Raw genomic sequence first — 18,522 nt, forward strand, 5'->3', positions numbered from 1 at the left:
TTATTTTATCTGTAAGCAGTGAGCATTATGGAACTCTACAAACTTGTTCAGGAGCAACTATAGACCCCCAGGTGTTTTGAAGATAGGAAGAGTGTCATCTGCTAAAATGAGTTCAGGCATTCTATAACCAGCTACTACTGAGGGATAATCTATACAGTTGTTGAGGTGACTCGAATGATTTAGTTTTGTCACACCCAGCTGTCTGTTGGTATACACTTGGTCAACTTGCCCTGTCCACCCCACCACATTTGTGCATGATTTCCATTGTGCATGGGCATGATAACCAATAGAATATTGCTAGGGACCCCTAGATGTCAGAATGACAGGTTTCAGAATATTTTGGTTGTTAATCCATTCATATAATTTATTAAGATATGGCGGAACAATATTTGTTGTCGACTATAAATTAAGCTTTTTGGCCTTTAGTTGCATGGATTATCTATGTTTCCCTTTTTGTAAACTTGGGCTATTTCTGCTCCTTTCCATGTGGAGGGGATTGGGCAGCCACTCAAGATGGAATTAGATATTTGGTTTATGTACGGTACCTAGACTTCCAATTCAGATTCAAATAGAGCCTCTGGGATATTATCAGGGCCATGTGTCTTGCCTCATTTCGTACCTATAATAACTCTCAGTGTATCATTCAGATCACGTTTTAATGGTTCACAAGTGTTGCAGGATATGGCTTATTCAAAGATGGTGTCCCTAACAGCATCCTCAGGGTGAATGTTATTAATTTGACGAAGTGTTTTGCTCCAATCACAGACTGAGGCCCTCATTCCTACTTTGGCGGGTGGCGGTCGCCGCCCGCCAAGCGGGAACCGCCAGAAGACCGTACCGCGGTCAAAAGACCGCGGCGGTCATTCTGACTTTCCCGCTGGGCTGGCGGGCGACCGCCAAAAGGCCGCCCGCCCGCCCAGCGGGAAAGCACCAGCAACGAGGAAGCCGGCTCCGAATGGAGCCAGCGGAGTTGCTGGTGTGCGACGGGTGCAGTTGCTCCCGTCGCGATTTTCAGTGTCTGCCAAGCAGAAACTGAAAATCAATGTGGGGCCCTGTTAGGGGGCCCCTGCAGTGCCCATACCAGTGGCATGGGTACTGCAGGGGCCACCAGGGGCCCCACGACACCCGTTCCCGCCAGCCTGGTTCTGGCGGTGAAAACCGCCAGAACCAGGCTGGCGGGAAGGGGGTCGGAATCCCCATGGCAGCGCTGCTTGCAGCGCCGCCGTGGAGGATTCACAGGGGCAGCGGGAAACCGGCGGGAAACCGCCGGCTTCCCTTTTCTGACCGCGGCTTTACCGCCGCGGTCAGAATAGCCCCAGAAGCACCGCCAGCCTGTTGGCGGTGCTTCCTCCGTCCCCTACCCTGGCGGCCTCGGACCGCCAGGGTAGGAATGACCCCCTGAATGTGGAAGTTTATGATAGTAGAACCCATGTAAGCTTCATGGTTGATTATCTGGCAGAATGGTTTAAATTGTTTCATCTTAATTGTGTAAAGTATATCTTGCCACCTGCTAGTATCTCTCCTAACTCTTAACTGCTCCATTGTGTAGATTCTCCTACATTCCCATATCTGATTGTGATTACCCTTCTTAATTATGAGAATAAGATCTTTCTTTGCAGATCTGGATTCCTAGTGAACCACAATTCCAGCCTCCTAATTGTATCAGAAGGTTTGATTACAGAGATACTGAAACTTGTGCTCAGAGTGCTAAATAATCACTTGTGTACTTTTACAATCATAGCTGAACTAGTCTCATGTTCTTAGAGAGATCTCAGCAATTCTATGGCCTCCACCATAGGTATGTAAATACATGATAGCTTTTCTGGTGTTCAATCATCTCCTCGGGCCATCCCACCACCCAGGTGTATCCAATAAAAGGTGGCCACAGACAAGGACTTTACTTATTTCAGATGCTTATGGGCAGAAAGGTTCTTGGCTTTAAACCCATTTGCTGAAACCTATGAGTTACGAAATATTCATGTGCCTCAGCAAATACCCCATACTGCTAATACACACACACACACACACACACACAGTGAGACCTAAATGATACAAAAACTCACATAGCATCATCACTAAACTTAGACCCAACCTCATACACATCCCATTTACTACTACACACCCTCTAACTACAGAAAACATATTCTAACTAATTCTCATTATGATTGTTCTGCAATATGCCACACATCGGACTTTGCAGAGCTCATCAATTATCACAATCTTAATGTCTGTTCATCACAAAAATATTGTTTACCCCCACATCCTTGTGCATCCTGGTCATCCTTTTTTCCTCCATCACTTACAACTTCCATTATGTGGACCAAGCACATAAGATGAGAGGATGCATAGCTGACATTCAAAGGTCCTCCTGGGAAGGCCTGGTACTGCAGCCTAGGTAAGCAAGTGGGGTTTCACACTGTCTGCAACTCTGATGCCACCTTCCATGATATTACAGGCCTCCCAGGCAGAGCACTGACTTCATTGATGATTTCTCGGGTATCTTCCCCATCTCACCCATTCAACACACCCACCCAACCCTTAAGTTGACTTCAACTGCCCAAACAACTCAAGCTTAACCATGAAATAAGAGTAACCCTCCTCAACCATATTGTCTAGTCCTGAATGAAATTGTAATTACGCTGGAGAAATGAGAGTAATTTCAGTAATTCTGCATTATTCTTTGACATGTAATTACCACTAATAACAAGATTATGCCACTCAAAAATTAAGAGTAATTTGAAGGAAAAAATCCTACCACAACAGCACATTTAGCTTGCTCGAGCTGCTGCTTGAGCTCATCATTCACGTTCTGTTGCATTTAGTGCTATTTCTTAGCATTAAGAAAAAAGCTAAGACTAAGGTGGGGGGGGTAAACCCTATCCCAAGTGCTCATTTAGTGAGCATGAGTGACTGCTCGTTGTCAGTGTTGATGTTCTCTTGCATTTATCACTATTGCTTAGTGCAAAATGCATGCTCAAGTCCTTTTTAGACATGAATGGGCATTTTTAGAAATTAGAGCTAAATTCAAAGTTATTCTTCTTGTGTTATTGTGTTCAATGTCAGTGAACTGTTGGGTAATTCCACGTGGTTGCTCTACAAGGAATTGCACAAGTTACGCCTATCCCTAACATTGACACACTCAATGTGGTACAGTATGCCATCCAACCAACACAATCTAAGGGCAACATTCTCAAACGTGTCTCACCTACATAACCAACAACTTAATGCAAATCACCCGAACCCCTGGACTGGACTGACCACTTTGCTTTCCCTATCTCCCTGCTCAGAACCCTATCAATTGACCAAGGCCAACCCAAAGAGAAGACCTAACCTGCACATCCTTTGCAGACTTCTCAATTAACAACCGAGTGCTTAATCTCATTCTTTGCCATGCCAACTGCATGCTTGATGCCAACACGCTTCTAAACAACGTTAACACTTTTTTCAAAACTATGGGCATATTTAAAAACATGTGGTGCATGAAAACACAGCAAATGAGCTTGCTGTGCTGCCCTGCACCACATGGAAAGGGCAGAAATGTATCATATTTTTAAGTTACAGTACATTTCTGTCTGTTACCCCTGCTCTGGCACACAAATTGCTGCCTAGAAACTGCGCAGGCACATTTGCACCATGGTGCATGGGTGTCTGCATTTTTGGCAGTATTGTTTTTGTTTGAGAAGGGACACTTTCTGGCACAAAAACAATACTGGGAAGCATGTTCCTCTTACTATGACTATTACTTAATATGACTATTACTAAAGAGGAAAAAACAAGGAAAAATAAAGAGCCTGCCCTGGAGAGGCATACTTTTTTTTACATCTTCCCAGGTTTAAGGAGTCTTGTAAATCTTGGAATGCGTCAAAACCTATGGGTGTTGTGTGGAAAAACCCACCACACTGCCCATGGAATGCCTCTCTGATGCATCCAAACTTGTGCTGCGTTGCCTCACACGATATGTACAAGGCCATGAAAAGCCACACAAAGTGGCTTTGCGTGGCCTTGTAGATATGGATCTCCACTAAGCACTGTCGGTACATCACAAAAAGTGACATCCAGGCAGCACACAGTGCTTGTAATTATGCCCCTATGTGTACACCCACACTCCAACCAAAACAAGTACAGATCAAACCTGCAGCACCCTGGTGATAAAATAAGGGCCTGATTTCAGAAAAGTTAGCTGCACCTTTACGTCATTTTTGGAAGTAAAAGCGGAGCAAACTTACAAAATATAATTATATTTAGTAAGTTTGCTCTGCTTTTGCATCAAAAAGTGACATAAAGGTGGCGCTAACTTTTCATAAATCTGGCCCTAAATTCTCCATCAGTAGACAGGAAAGAAAATGGAAGAAAAACAGAACTTCTGGTTACCACATGATATGTATAACATACAGATGGCTGATTGCATTAGCTAATGCAAAGTATTATACTAACACTAATAATAAAACCACCAACAAAAGCAGAATATTCTTCAAGACAATTAAGCACTGCATAAATCCCCTGCCTGACCATCTATTCCATATCCTACAAATAAGTGCAGTGCCATCGCCCTCTTCTTCAGTAAAAAAAAATACAGATCTGACAGCACATCTATAACATCAAGCCTGCTTTGTCTCTTACACACATCCCTTCTTGCTCATCCTTAAAGTACTGCCTCTTATGGATCTCACCATCATACTCAATTGCCTGTGTAGGAAAGTGGGTGTTTGGTTGAGGGCTGTGAAATCCTACTCAAGCACCAACACAATTCTTGCCAGGGTGAAATACAAGCAATGCGAGGTCCTATGTGGGGAGGTGTCATACAGTGACGTTTCTGATGAGCTGCAGGGCTGTTATTCGAGCTCCTGCATCGAGACGCATTGCGCAGAGGCAGTTCCGAGCAGTTACAGGGCTGTGATCCGAGGCACTGCGCCAAGATGCAGTACGCACTATTGGTTTGGAGGATCTGCAGAACAATGTGTCACTTCTTCCGAGACCACAGACGGGTTTGAAGAGCACCTTCAGCCTCACTTTAAAGTATCCAGGAATGGGGTGGTACCACTTGGGGGGCAAGCCTCACAACAGGCGAAGTCCAGGTGCTAGGTACAAGGTGTCTGAGGCCTCTAATGTCCTGAAGCCCTGCTGAGGAGGCCAGCCAACTGGCACTTGAGTTCCTCTGCTGGTCCAGGGTTGAAGATGCAGATCTAGCCCTTCTCACTCAGGCAGCAGGGCAGGAGGACAAGAGGGCAACAGAGTAGCATCCCTTTTTTTTACAGAGAAGTACAGCAGCCCTTCTGAGCCTTCCGTCCAATATTTATACCTGATGCCAGCTTCAAAGTAGGAGAAGGTCCTGGAGATTTCCACCCCCAGAGGTGCTTGGAATTTCCTACCTGCCTCCCTGGTCCAGGCTTGTCTGGGGACACAAAAGACTAGTGTCAAACCCTTTGTGAATCTGCTCAGGCTCGAGACGTTGTGATGTATAAGTCTGGTAGGTGGTAGCTCCACCACACCTTCTATGAGAGATAGCCCATCCTGTCAACACCTATTTCCCCTTTGTTTCACTGTCTGAGAGCAATGCACATGAACTGACTAGTCATGTGACCCAGGATACAGGTGGCAGGCACCAAATGGTTGGGAGAAGAAAATACCAACTTTGTAAAAAAGGCATTTTCAAAATTGTGACGTAAAATCCAACTTTACCATTAAAGAGGGTTTTAAATTACAATTCTTTAGATACCAAGCTCAGCATTCCTAATTGCCCTCAATTGAAAATCATCTAGGGGTGGGCGGTGAACTCTGCTCTGCTTGCGGAGTTTGCAGAGTTTTTCCCACTGCTCGGAGTTCTGAAAAATGCACAGTGGAGTGAAACTGAATTTTTTTCCTCGCTCGCGCTCATCAACGGTGAGTTGGCGAGTGCGAGCATGGAAAATATTACTCAAGACTACCTTCTGGCAAGATTTCTCAATGTGAGCGGTCGCAGATGGTTGTGACCCCTTGTGTTGAGAAATCTTTCGTACACATTGAGGTATGGCCGTTCAAGTCGAAAATGAACCTGCGCAACAGAAAAGAAGCAGCACCCTCTTGAACTGTGCAGGAAGTGCAAACACCTGGTGCTAAAAATCAGTGCAAATGGTGCGACCTAAAGCACTCTGCTGCTTGCATAACTCCACGTAGCACAGCAGAGTTTTTTTGGGCACTTCATGGAGCTCCGTGTAGCGCAACTCTTCAAACTCTGCCCAGCCCTAAAATCATCACTTATTAAATGCAATAAGGTAACTCTATGCTATCCTACTGGAGACTTAGGCCCTCATTATGACTTTGGGGGTCTTTTCTCAAGACCGCCAAAGGAGCGGCTGCCAGATGTTATTTAGACTGCCATGTTAGGAGTGCTGAAGGATTTCCTCCAGAAGTCAGGTGGAAATCCATCGGCAGTCATGCTGGCAGTCGGCGCTGAAGAGACGGTTTCACCACCGGCGCCAGCCCTGCCACACTAAAAGGTAATCGCATGCCATATTACGACCAGTAATATGGCGTGGCAGTGTCCTGATGGCGGGGTGCTGCCGGTGGTGGGAGCTCCGGGACCCGTCCCCTCCCGGACGACTTCCTTGATTGACGAGGTAATTTGATCCTCTGACAGGGGAGGGGTGTTGAGTGAGTGTGTGTGGTGTCTGCATTAGTGTTTGAATGTGGGGGAGGGGGTGTTGAATGTGTGCGAGTGTGAGTGTGTGTTTGAATGTATGAATGTGGGGCTGAGTGGGGGTGCATGTAAGTTTGTGTGATTGCGTGGGTGAATGGGGGTGCAAGAAACCATTGTGGAGGGGGGAGTATTTGGGTGCATGCAGCGGTGTATGTGTGAGTGTGAATGGGCGTGTATGTTGAGTTTGCGTGGTTGCAGGGGGTATTTGTGTGCATGTAGGAGTGTTTGGGTGCATGCATGGTTGTTTGTTGATGTGTGTGTGAGTGTGTCCTGGTGACAGGAACGCTTATTCCTGTCACCAGGATGCAAGACTGCCAGCATTTTGCTGGCAGTGCGACTGCCAGGAAAATGTTGGCTGTTTCCCACCTCATAATACTGCTGTCGATAATGCTGGGTTGGCCTTGCTGGAGGTGCTCGCCTCCAGCACGGCAGACCATGGAAAAGCAGCAGGACAGGCAGGGGCTCAGCAGTTTGGCTTCAGCCACTGTGAGACCGCCACTGCGGCCCTGGCAGTCTTCTGACCGCCAGGGTCATAATGAGCACCATAGACCTTGTAGTTTTCCACTACCAGGAGATGTAAAACATTAAAGTACATTTCCAGCCTTTTACATACATTGCATCTACCTCTCTGGGACATTTAGGACTAACCCTGGTGACTTATGTGTATTAAAAGGGAAGGTTTAGACCTGGGCAAAAGGTTTATTTTGCCAGGTTGAAATAGCTGTTTAAACTGTACATACAGGTTGCAATAGCAGACCTGAGATGTTTAAAAAGCTACTTAAGTGGGTAGCACAATTAGTGCTGCAGGCCCACTAGTAGGATTTAATTTTCAGGCTCTGGGTACATATAGTAGCACTTTACTATAGACTTACAGGTAAATCGTAAGTGCCAATTGATGGTAACCCAATGTTACCATGTTTTAGGGAGAGACCACGGGCACTCTAGCAGTGGTTAGCAGTGGTGAAGTTTGCTGTGTAAAAGGCAACTAAAGCACATTCTGAAAGCAGGAGGGTGAAGGCAAAATGTTTGATGGTGATCCTACAGAGAGTGCCAAGTCCAACAATAGAATAGAACATTTAGGGCCTCATTCCGACCCGGACGGGCGGCGGACGCCGCCCGCCGGGCGGAAACCGCCCAAACACCGCCCCGCGGTCAGAAGACCGCGGGGGGCATTTCAACTTTCCCGCTGGGCCGGCGGGCGATCTGCAAAAGATCGCCCGCCGGCCCAGCGGGAAAGCGCCTTCCACGAGGATGCCGGCTCCGAATGGAGCCGGCGGAGTGGAAGGTGTGCGACGGGTGCTGTGGCACCCGTCGCGCTTTTCAGTGTCTGCTAAGCAGACACTGAAAAGCAATGTGGGGCCCTGTTAGGGGGCCCCTGCAGTGCCCATGCCATTGGCATGGGCACTGCAGGGGCCCCCAGGGGCCCCACGACACCCGTTCCCGCCAGCCAGGTTCTGGCGGTGTAAACCGCCAGAACCAGGCTGGCGGGAAGGGGGTCGGAATCCCCATGGCGGCGCAGCTTGCTGCGCCGCCATGGAGGATTCCCATGGGCAGCGGGAAACCGGCGGGAGACCGCTGGTTTCCCGTTTCTGACCGCGGCGTTACCGCCGCGGTCAGAATGCCCATGAATGCACCGCCAGCCTGTTGGCGGTGCATTCGCTGCCCTCGGCCCTGGCGGATTCAATCCGCCAGGGTCAGAATGAGGGCCTTAGTGACTTGATTAGGCTAGACAGAAGCAAATTGCTGATGGTAAAGACACTTGTAGGCAGTGTGATCCTGTGGCATTCCACAGAGTATGTTTCATTCCCATTCAAGTAGAAAGGAAACTATATTCTGTGATCTAGCCACCAGAGAGGACATGAAGTGTTAAACTATCCTACCCTCATTTCCATTTCCTGGAGTTTATTTTCTCATTAATAGATTATTTCTTAATGGAATGACCAGAAACTTTTTTGTATATCAATGCCTTTTGCTGAGACACAACACAGTCATAAAAATAATGGATTTTAGAGAGAGAAAAGCAATTTTCTAGCTCACTTTACAGGCAAGAAAATATTTGAAGCAACATGCAAAACAATATGCTAAAAGTTTGCGTTTGTCATATGCTGGTAAAGTACAAAACAATTAAATAATAGATTAAATAGCCCATATAAACTTTTTTGATACATATATGCAATTGTATTACAAGTAAGTGTTTATGAACAATACTGTAGGTCTAATATTTTAAGGCCTTGCTCTTACTACTTCTTTAATGTGTGAATAATGGATGGAATATTCATTATGTTGAAGCTAATGAGGACAGAGGCAAAACTGTAATACTCTGGTCAGTCAAGTTAAATATTCAGGGTGCTGAAATGACAAAAAAAATCAGATACTTCAGAATAGGGCAAAGGAATTCTTTAATATATTCAGGAAATTGCATTATACAACATGAATGAACTCTTTGGATGCAATATTAAGAAGTCAAAATTTAAAATAACAGAGTGGGGCCTCTGTTAATTTCAGACTAATAGTCTGATATGGAGATGATTTGAACTAGGACATTAATCAGTGGTTTCATTAGTTTGTCTGTGCATTCTGCTGCTTGATGTAAATGATGACAGAAGGATCAGTTGCTTTTGGTTACATAGTTGGAAACATGATGCTGAAGGAAAATGCCCTGGACTGGCAACCTAATTTAAAGTGTCCCTTCCACAGCCACTTCTTCTGGTATTTCTTCAGAGCACAATTGCTATTTAAACCATGGTGGCCCTGCACAGATATTCTGTAAAATGCACTCACACACTTCTAGAATTATAGTAGTGCATCAGGGACATACTGTTTAAGAGTCCTGAGACATCGACTTTCATGACAGCAGTTCTACCATGGTGGAACCAGTCACCAATAACAGTTCCACCTTCAAAGGTTGTTTCCATTGTCACAGGAGCTGCTTTAAGGATATAGTACAAATTCCACTGGTGGGTGACAGAAGCGGACGGCAAAACATGAAAGTGGTGGGGCGAGCGAAGTGCCCCACGCATGAAAAACCAGTGAAATCAGAACACAGGCATAAAAGCATGCACAATAAAAGCACTTATCTTGGAGAGGCCAGACGGCTCGCCTTGCAACACAGACACTATAGGCACTAGAGCTACCATAAAGTCAGGTTCCTTCTTCATTCCCCTCTTCTTGTGTGCATTGTATTAAAATTAAAAATGAAATAAATGTACTTACCCTGGCTGCATCGTCCTCAGCGTACTTCACAATCTCTGACCGCACGAGTGCAAGAGGAATCTTCCCTAAGCAATCCTGGCACTGCTCTCATGCTGCTAACCACAGTGACAGCAGTGCCAGGATTGGATGGAGTGGGCTGGCCAGGTGCTTTTTCAGGCCCTTTAGCCCTGTTCTTTGTCTCCACCCAGCTGGCCAAGGCAGCCGGGTGTAGAGCTTCAAAGTGTGCATATGAGTTTAGCTGGCGCAAGGCTGCAGGCCAAACTGACATGCGTACTTTTCAGTGTTTGCCAGCACTGCTCTAGTACTTCAATCAAAGGAGTACACGCCCCTTTTTTCTCCTGGCTCCGAGGCAGGCTGTACTGCTGTGGCATGCCTTGTGAAAAATAAAATGGCAATCAAATAATGTATTTGCCATTTTATTGTCCACATTTAGAGCAGCTCACAGTGGGTGGTGGGGGTGATGCTCCCCGGGTGGTGGGGACAGCGCTACCCCACCCTCAAGGAGAAACCACCGCTGGTGGGTGATCACTACCAGTTGATGTCTCCAGTGGCGGCAGAGTTAGTAACTATGAAATTATGTAAATACCATACATGCTGATGGCAATAGCACACTGCTCACAGTATCTTCATTTCATGCATGTTATTTAACAAAGCAACCACACTGTAAAACCAGGGGCTCATGACTATACCTGCTTGGTTCAGTCCTGTTTTTAATCTTGACTGAAACTCACACCCACCAGGAATAAATAATTTTAAGGGAGGGCATGTCAGCAATTTTACCTATACTTACACCCAGCCTACTTTTCTCCTTAAACCCACCCAAATAGGGTAGTGACCTGAGCTGTGGCAAATACAAGGCCAGGAGGAGAAAACATCTCTGCGAAAGAGCTCTATTTCTTGGGAGCCCACCATGTAATGCAGCACCTACCCAGCGAGGAGCTAGCGCAGTGATGAAGCATGCCACTTAGGTGAGTGAGGGCATGTACTGCAGTACCCACCCAGCGAGGAGCTAGCTCAGTGATGAAGCACGCCACCTAGCTGGGTGAAGGCTATTGCATGCTTTACAAATGACTTCTTGATGAATCTGTGACATTGGAACCTTAAGTTGATTCAGCGTTGTGGTGAATTATCAGAACAGCACACTAGAACTGTTTAAAGACTGAACAATGCAACACATAATCAAAAAGCCTGCATTCCTAAATACATTGTAGTATGAGGACTCCTTCCATTCTCTGATATCAAGTTTAAAACAGTTAACGACTCCCCAGCTATTTATAATGAAGCGTTACAATAGGTTTACGATCATGGGTCCTTTGACATCTTGCATGTTCTATTGCACCAAATCACTAAACAAGTGGTTTTCTGATGAGTTCAAAGAGCTAACTATCTATGAGGCACCTCGAACACAAATGGGGAAACTTGTTTCTAGAAAGCGATTCTGTCTCCAAACACCAATTGAAGTACAACAAAAAAGAACTTTCTAAGTTAACCAAACTTTCCTGAATAAGAAGATCTAACAGTCCAAAACTATTCAAAGTATTCTATTTTAGTTACTACAGTCATTTTTAAGCCTTCCTGTGTCTCCCTTACTGTTGTTTCTTCACAGAAATCCTGTGAAAGGTTAGTACATTTTTATATCTACAAATTCTGTAAATCTATTCATATATAAAAAAAAAACTCACATGCTACAGTTATTCACTCTTCATTATTTCACTCTCTCCAACCCCATCCTGGCACTTAGGCAAACTTTGATATTACCAGTTCCAAAAAAAACATGTCAACACATGGAAATGATCGATCAGGGTCTCTAGACAATCTCTATCCTGTCCCCCTTGTTCATTCTTCTGTGGCAGTACTTTCTCCAGCCCTGGTCAAAATAGTCAATTTCCTAACTGTGTAAGGCACAGTCCAGTGAAGCATAGTTTTTTTTTCCTCGAGGATCATTCTCAGTCAGTGATCTTATCACCCTAAAAAATTTACCATTGCGTGCAGAGTCCAGTAAGGCTCTGATCAATCACCAATGAGTTTTAATGTACACTTACACCCACTGGCACAACTCTAGATCTTGTGACTGTTTGGATGTATTGTGCATCTTGATGACAGTCTACCTTGATGACAGAGTAACAAAGAATATACCTAATCTGCCTGATTGTTTACTCGGACTCTGATAATGAGGAACTTTCTGTAAAGGCATGCATACAAATTCAAAATTCTGGTGACAGGCAAAGATAAAGGTGTTAAATATGGGTGATGCTTTCCTCTCTGTAAACCAGTTTATGTATTCAACGTTCCTAGACTAGGGCCTTTTCCGTAACTCCCAAGTTAATGCATTCTCACTTGTCTTCTTCTACATCTTATAATACCTCAGAAAAATCCTTATTTTTCTGCCACAAATACTGCATGATAAAGTAGTATCAATATGCACCATGTAAAAAATTGATTATTGGAAGAAGCTTTACCTGACTTATCAGCAGTCAACATAGCCAGCCTAGAGAGGATATGAATTTTTAGAGTCCTTAGAGAAGCTCATCTGGGAAAAGTCATAGGTTGCCAATCACACAGATAATTCATTAGTTTTATTTTTTTCAGAAACAAACTCCTACTTTGTAAGTTTGTGTTTCAAACTCAAAAACTGCAAAAGCTTGGTGGATGACCATGAGCACTGATGGCGGACGTGCACCATACAGCATTTTGTATAATGAAAGGAACTGGTACGACAATGGTACCTTTCAATATACAGAGATTTTTCTAATCTGTTTATTAAAATTGAATATAAATCTAAGTCATTCACACACATACGGAATACATCAGTAATCTGTTGTGTAACAGTTTTACAGAATATCCACAGCCATAAACCACTATATGGCAAGCTACATTACAATCATATGCTCAGTAGCGATAACCAAAACAGATTATTCTGGACATACCCTAGGCTAAATAATAATAATGATAAAAGATCTTGGAGAGGCCAGAAGGCTTGCCTCGCAACACAGACACTATAGGCACTAGAGCTACCATAAAGTCAGGTTCCTTCTTCATTCCCCTCTACTATAAGCCCCTTCGCTTAGGTTGAGATCTGATCTTGCTTTCTGAGTTCAAGCCGTTGTTCCATTCCCTGTACTAAAAATCTCAAACATATGAGCCACTTTCCTCCACAAAGTAGACATACCTTTCCTAAGCTAACCCACCTGCTTTTTCTGTCTGCAGTGCTTCCTCTTCAGCCCGTGATCCACATGGTTTATATAGGGCTGCCCGAGGCTTTCAAACTTATCACAATTAATCTTTCAGTCAGGGCCAGTGCCAGGTCAAGAGATATGTTGCCCATTCCTTTAAGGGTAGTTTAGGCAAACCTTTGAATGTACAGAGATGACCGAAACGCCAGCAGCCATCCCTCGTTTTGATGGACAGTTGTCCATCAGGATGGCGGATGTAATGTCTATCCTGATGGATTACCATGTGCCAAATCATAAATCAGTCCCCTAGTAAGAGTGAATCATAGGCATTTTATTTATATTGAGTGTATAGCCATTGATTGCAAATATTTTTTACTAAATTGCCTACAATTGTTCAGCTTCTATGGGACAATATTTGTATTGCATTCTTATGATCCCTTCATGTGCTGTAGTTTGTTCATGCTAAAAACACTAAATAAGGATGTTTTAAATCTAAAACTTGTTGTTTGCTAACTTCATTTAGGAAAATACACTTTGGAATAAAAGTAGTCCATGATACAACATCACCCGGTTTCACTTTTACATTTTACTTTAACCCCACAAATGTTAATAGGCAATACAAGTTTTGACTTCTGACTAAAATTAAAACATTTCTTTTAGCAGAAATTATGTTTTTAGAATTGTGAAAAGAGTCTAAAGCCATGTTAGTCCATAACATTCTTGTGCATTTAGGTACTTACCCAAATTATGTTGTCTTGTCGATACTGCTTCCAATTGTGCCCTGTATCGCTGAACATCACAACATAGCTGGTTACCCAATCTGAGCTGCCATATCTACCTTGTGTGGCAACTGCAGTGATTTCCACTTTATCCCCAAGATCAACCTGGAGCCATTGTTGGGTGTTCGACTCCAAGGGGGACCAGCCTCCTGCTCCTACATTCAATAAGAAAAAGATTAACCATGGAATCATTTCCATTATCATATGTTTTCTTAGTTTCAATGTAAATCCACTTTATGATGTATCATAACTTAATGAAAGTTTTCTAGCGGAAGGCTCATTTGCCCTACTTGTCACAGGCTCATCTGTAACAAAAAAGCTGTAGTGTACCTTAAACCAGTGGTGTGAGGAAGGAAGGTACACATGGAGGAGAAGGGATTGGTCACTACAAATTTCAGTTTAGAAGTCTTTTCGCACATTTCAAGTGAGAGCAAACCAATTGGCTTTAAATTGAGCATGAAGTAAAAGAGTTAAATTAGGTATGCATTCAACTAAAAAAGTACATGAAAGAAATGGCTCTAAACAGAAGTGGAACCATTTCAAAGACAATGTTAATGTAGTGAGCCTAAGTTCTTATTAGATTTTGATCATTTTATCCTCTGGTCCATCTTCATTTCACATCAGTAATATTTAGTATCATAGCCCTTGTGAATGTCTACACATTTTTAACACTCCTTCTTTCCCAAGTCAATCAAGCAACTATAAACGCTAGCACATACATTTATGTGGACATTACATACATTCCTCTTTACAGCCATTACTTGTGTAGCACACTTCTTGATCAATATCAGTGTAAATTGATACATCTATAATAACTGCAAATGAGTGAATGAGATTTACTATGCAAACATTGGAAGCTAGCTGGAGGCCATGTTTTAAACAAAATCATAATTGTAATTCTGTCTCCTTTATCGAAGTTTCATCTAAATGATCAGCAACAAAGATCCCTGCAATCCCAGTGGTGCAAGAGGCCCGAGCTCCAGGCAGCACTTCAGCACAGTACACGGGCTGGAGACCTCCTAAGTGAGTCCAGAGAGGGGACCCCTCCATGTACTGTGCAGGCCCCCCTCAAGTTTTGTGACGTCACTGTATATTATGAATATAAATTTCAGATTAAAATGTTTTATAAAGAAAAGCACTATTATTACCACAAATCCCAAGACCCTCTCCAGACGAGTGTGGTAATTCAATCAGACTTTCATCAAAGAATGGTAGCAGTTATGTCTACCATTGTTGTCACCCTGATCTCATTCAGAGGATTATACAAGGGTAATGGACATGAGGGTGGAGCCATATTGATGTCATCTAAAAGCATGGTGGCCCAAACACCCATTCCGTAGTGGTTGCCTTCATAAAAAAATAAATAAAAAAAAAAGGAAAACATTTAATGGGGATACTGACTACACCTGCCACTTTGGGCATCCTTTCTTGAACTAGCAATGATCAATGATGACAGTTGAGATGTGTGAGAGAGCAGTGCTGATTGCAGAGGCCCCCTAACTTTTTGCCCCATTTTTTGCTGGTGTTTTCCTGACTCTGGTGGTGCCCTGGGTACGGCTAACCAGTCCCAGGACATGTGCTCTGTGTAAAATCAGTATGCAAATTAGGCTAATTATAATTGGCTAAGTCAACCTACCTATAAGTCCCTAGTATATGGTAGGGCATGGAGGTTTAGGAACCCCAGCATAGGTAGTGCCCTCATAGGTCCACTGCTGAGGTGCCCAGTGTCATTTTAAAGGCAGGCCTGCCTTTCTGGCTGCTTATAAATTAAAGTTACATGCAAATTAAACTTTGGAATTAAAAGTAGTTCCAAAGTCTTAACTACCTTATTTTTACATATGTCACCCCTAAGGTGTGCCCTATGTGCCCCTAGGGCTGGGTGTCATGTAACTATAAGCAGGGACCTTATAAAAATAGTTTTATAAGCCCTGGTGAGGTAAAACAGCCAAATTAGTTTTTCCCTCATTGTAGTGAATGGCCTCCTTAGGCTATAATGGGGAGACTTTATTTTAATTTTAAAAGTCCCCTTAAGAAACAGATGACAGAAGTTTGGTATCAAATTAATTGTTATAATAAATCCTACAACCTCCAGTTGTTGGATTTAATATAACTTGTTCAGGTAAGGAGTTTTAAACTTTACCTGAAAAGTTGCCAACTTCAGCCCTGCAGTGTTGTCGCTGCTGTGCTCTGATTGGCCAGCCTCTGGCAGCCTGGCCCTGCTGCCTTGATGAGATGTGAAGTGGCCTGGCTCCACAAAAAGAGATGTGCTGGGGGAGGAGATCTCCCCTCAGCAGATGGTGAAGCAGGAAGGGGGAGGGCTGCCAAACTGGTCTTCAAAGGCAGAGAAGGACATTTGGAGCAACCCAGCAACACCCGCACATCCTGCAAACCCAGACAATTTGGAGCCCCCTTGATTAAATTAGGAGAGGGCAGGAGATGGATGTGTTTAGGATTTGTAGCCATACCAGTGGGTGGGCTCAGCCAGATGTAACCTCCAAAAATCACTTTCAGCAAAGATGGATTTTTGAGGAGTGTTGCTCCCTGAGATTGATTTTTGCCACACTTCCCAGGAAGTGGTCATCACAGGGGGAAGGACCCTGCACCTGATTGGAGAAACAGGCCCCCCCTGTGTTTCACCGAGGAGCAGGGATAAAACTGGCAGGCCTGCACACACACCTCAGATCCCTATCAGATTCCAACAAGGAAGAACTACAGGAGAATAAGGACTGCCCTGCTGGACCCCTGACCTGCACCTGGATACTGCACTCTGGAGGACTGCACCATCTGCACACTTGGGCTTCACCACTTAAAGGACTTTACCTGTCTTATACTGCTTCAAGAAGGGACTCCCTGTTTGCTACAGGTACAAAGGAGCTGCCCAGAGTCCCCTGCATCAAGTCCTGCAAGCAGAGCCCAGCTGACCAGCGTCCAGTGGCCATTTGAGGATTCTGACCAGGTGCATTCTGGGAATTGTAGTCCCAACTCCCAAGGATCAACTCAGAGCTTCTGGAACTTTGGATCAGGTTGTGGACACTTCAAGGACACAAAAAGGACCTCTGGAAGAAGATCCAGAAGTTTGGAGACGTAAAATAGAAATACAGAAGAGAAAGTACAGTATTGAATAACTATGCAGCTACAATAGTAGAACTTGCCCATGAAGCAAAATCTTGTGCCTTTGTTTTTGTTTGCAATTATAGAACCTCTAGTGGCAATCCTACAGGCAAAAACAGAATTAAGGGAAGTAGTTTTATTTCATAGAAATTCCTTACCCCATAATTAATCAGGAAAAGTCTGAAATGTTAAATTTACTGTTTTCTTTCATACAAATTGTTTGAATATATTTGATAAAGTTAAAAGTAAAGTATGACTTAATAAAATGGGATCAAATTTCTATTTCACAGTGAGATTGCCTTTCTTGAAAATACATTTTTCGTTAAAATATCCATTCACTATTCAATCATTCTTTTATTTCACCTTTGTCATAGGTTTGACCCTTCCCCCAGAATAAAGGGAAAAAGGTATGTAACCTTGCACACTGAATAGACAGCATGCAGTCTCAAGTACTGCATTTTATTTCTTTGCGAATAGTGCTCATATCCATAAACTCAAACATCAAAGCGGTTATGCCTTCAACCTGGTAACGTAATTGACTACTATTTGTTTTCAAAACGTCGCAACAGAGCATTCTATTTAAAAGGAATAGTCACGTATACTAAAATTGTTATGGGTATATTCTTAGGTATGTTCTTTTTATGTGTATAGCCTCTATAGTTCGACTGAGGTTTAGCTACGACATGAAATACAAAGGAGCATAAATAAAAGGTTGATTATGGTCAGAGTTGGGGATTTTTTACTCAATTTAGATCAATAAAGAAAAGAAAATGGAAAACAAATACAATAGAAATACGTAGATGTTTCACAGAGTTATCTGTGTATCCTGAAAGCAAACAATGCATTCCAGTAGACTTCAGGTTTTTATGAAATGGGCATTACATTTATATTTGGCCTGCCAAGGCACAGTGAAACAGTTGAGTGTATGGAGGGGCAGCTCCTTCATAATGGCGGAGGAGCGCCACCCCGGTCAGTCAGGCAGTGACAAATACAATGATAACAAAATAATTTTACTATAATTTTATTTATTACTGTCTAACACCACATCTAGGGCAGGGTGGGGTGGAGCCATAAGGAGGAAGAGTGGTGGGCACTGTAAAGTGCACATGTGAGTTTGGCCGGTTGTCTTAGGCCAGACAAACCAAATGGGCACTTACATTTATCGCACCCAGCTGTGTTACACAGCTGATTTGAGAATTAGCTCAGGCGCCCTCTGCCTGAGCGAGCTATAAATCAGCATGCTCAGGCCAATCCCAGCCCTGCTCTTATGCTTGCTTTAGCATGAGAGCAGCACCTGGATTGCGGCTCTGTGCCCCAGTGACTGCCGGGAGGACGAAGAGTGACGGCAGGTAACTTTAGTTTTTATTATTATTATTTTTAACACCCCCCACCACCACAGTAAATCCCCGCACCACCACCGTTGATCGGCAGCAGTTGCCATTGAGTATATGTCCAGTATGTAGAAATTGGTTGATACAGAGTTTGGCACAAAAAGACTTGTTTCATTCATATGTTAAAACTATTGTTTCATGAGAAGGAGGAAATAAAAAATGTTTGCATTTATCTGAAG

General features: G+C 43.7%; 1 protein-coding gene across 2 annotated transcripts in view; it reads right to left on the reverse strand.

The window, feature by feature from the left end:
- Nucleotides 1–18,522, reverse strand: part of LOC138285083 (contactin-associated protein-like 5) — a 1,227,365-nt gene that overhangs the window by 965,301 nt on the left and 243,542 nt on the right. For both annotated transcript variants that reach the window (XM_069224601.1, XM_069224602.1), the window contains exon 3: nucleotides 13,803–13,996. In XM_069224601.1, coding sequence (XP_069080702.1) covers nucleotides 13,803–13,996 — 194 coding nt within the window. The remainder of the gene's footprint in view (nucleotides 1–13,802; nucleotides 13,997–18,522) is intronic.

The sequence above is a fragment of the Pleurodeles waltl genome, chromosome 3_1, assembly GCF_031143425.1.
Source record: "Pleurodeles waltl isolate 20211129_DDA chromosome 3_1, aPleWal1.hap1.20221129, whole genome shotgun sequence".
NCBI lineage: Eukaryota > Metazoa > Chordata > Amphibia > Caudata > Salamandridae > Pleurodeles > Pleurodeles waltl.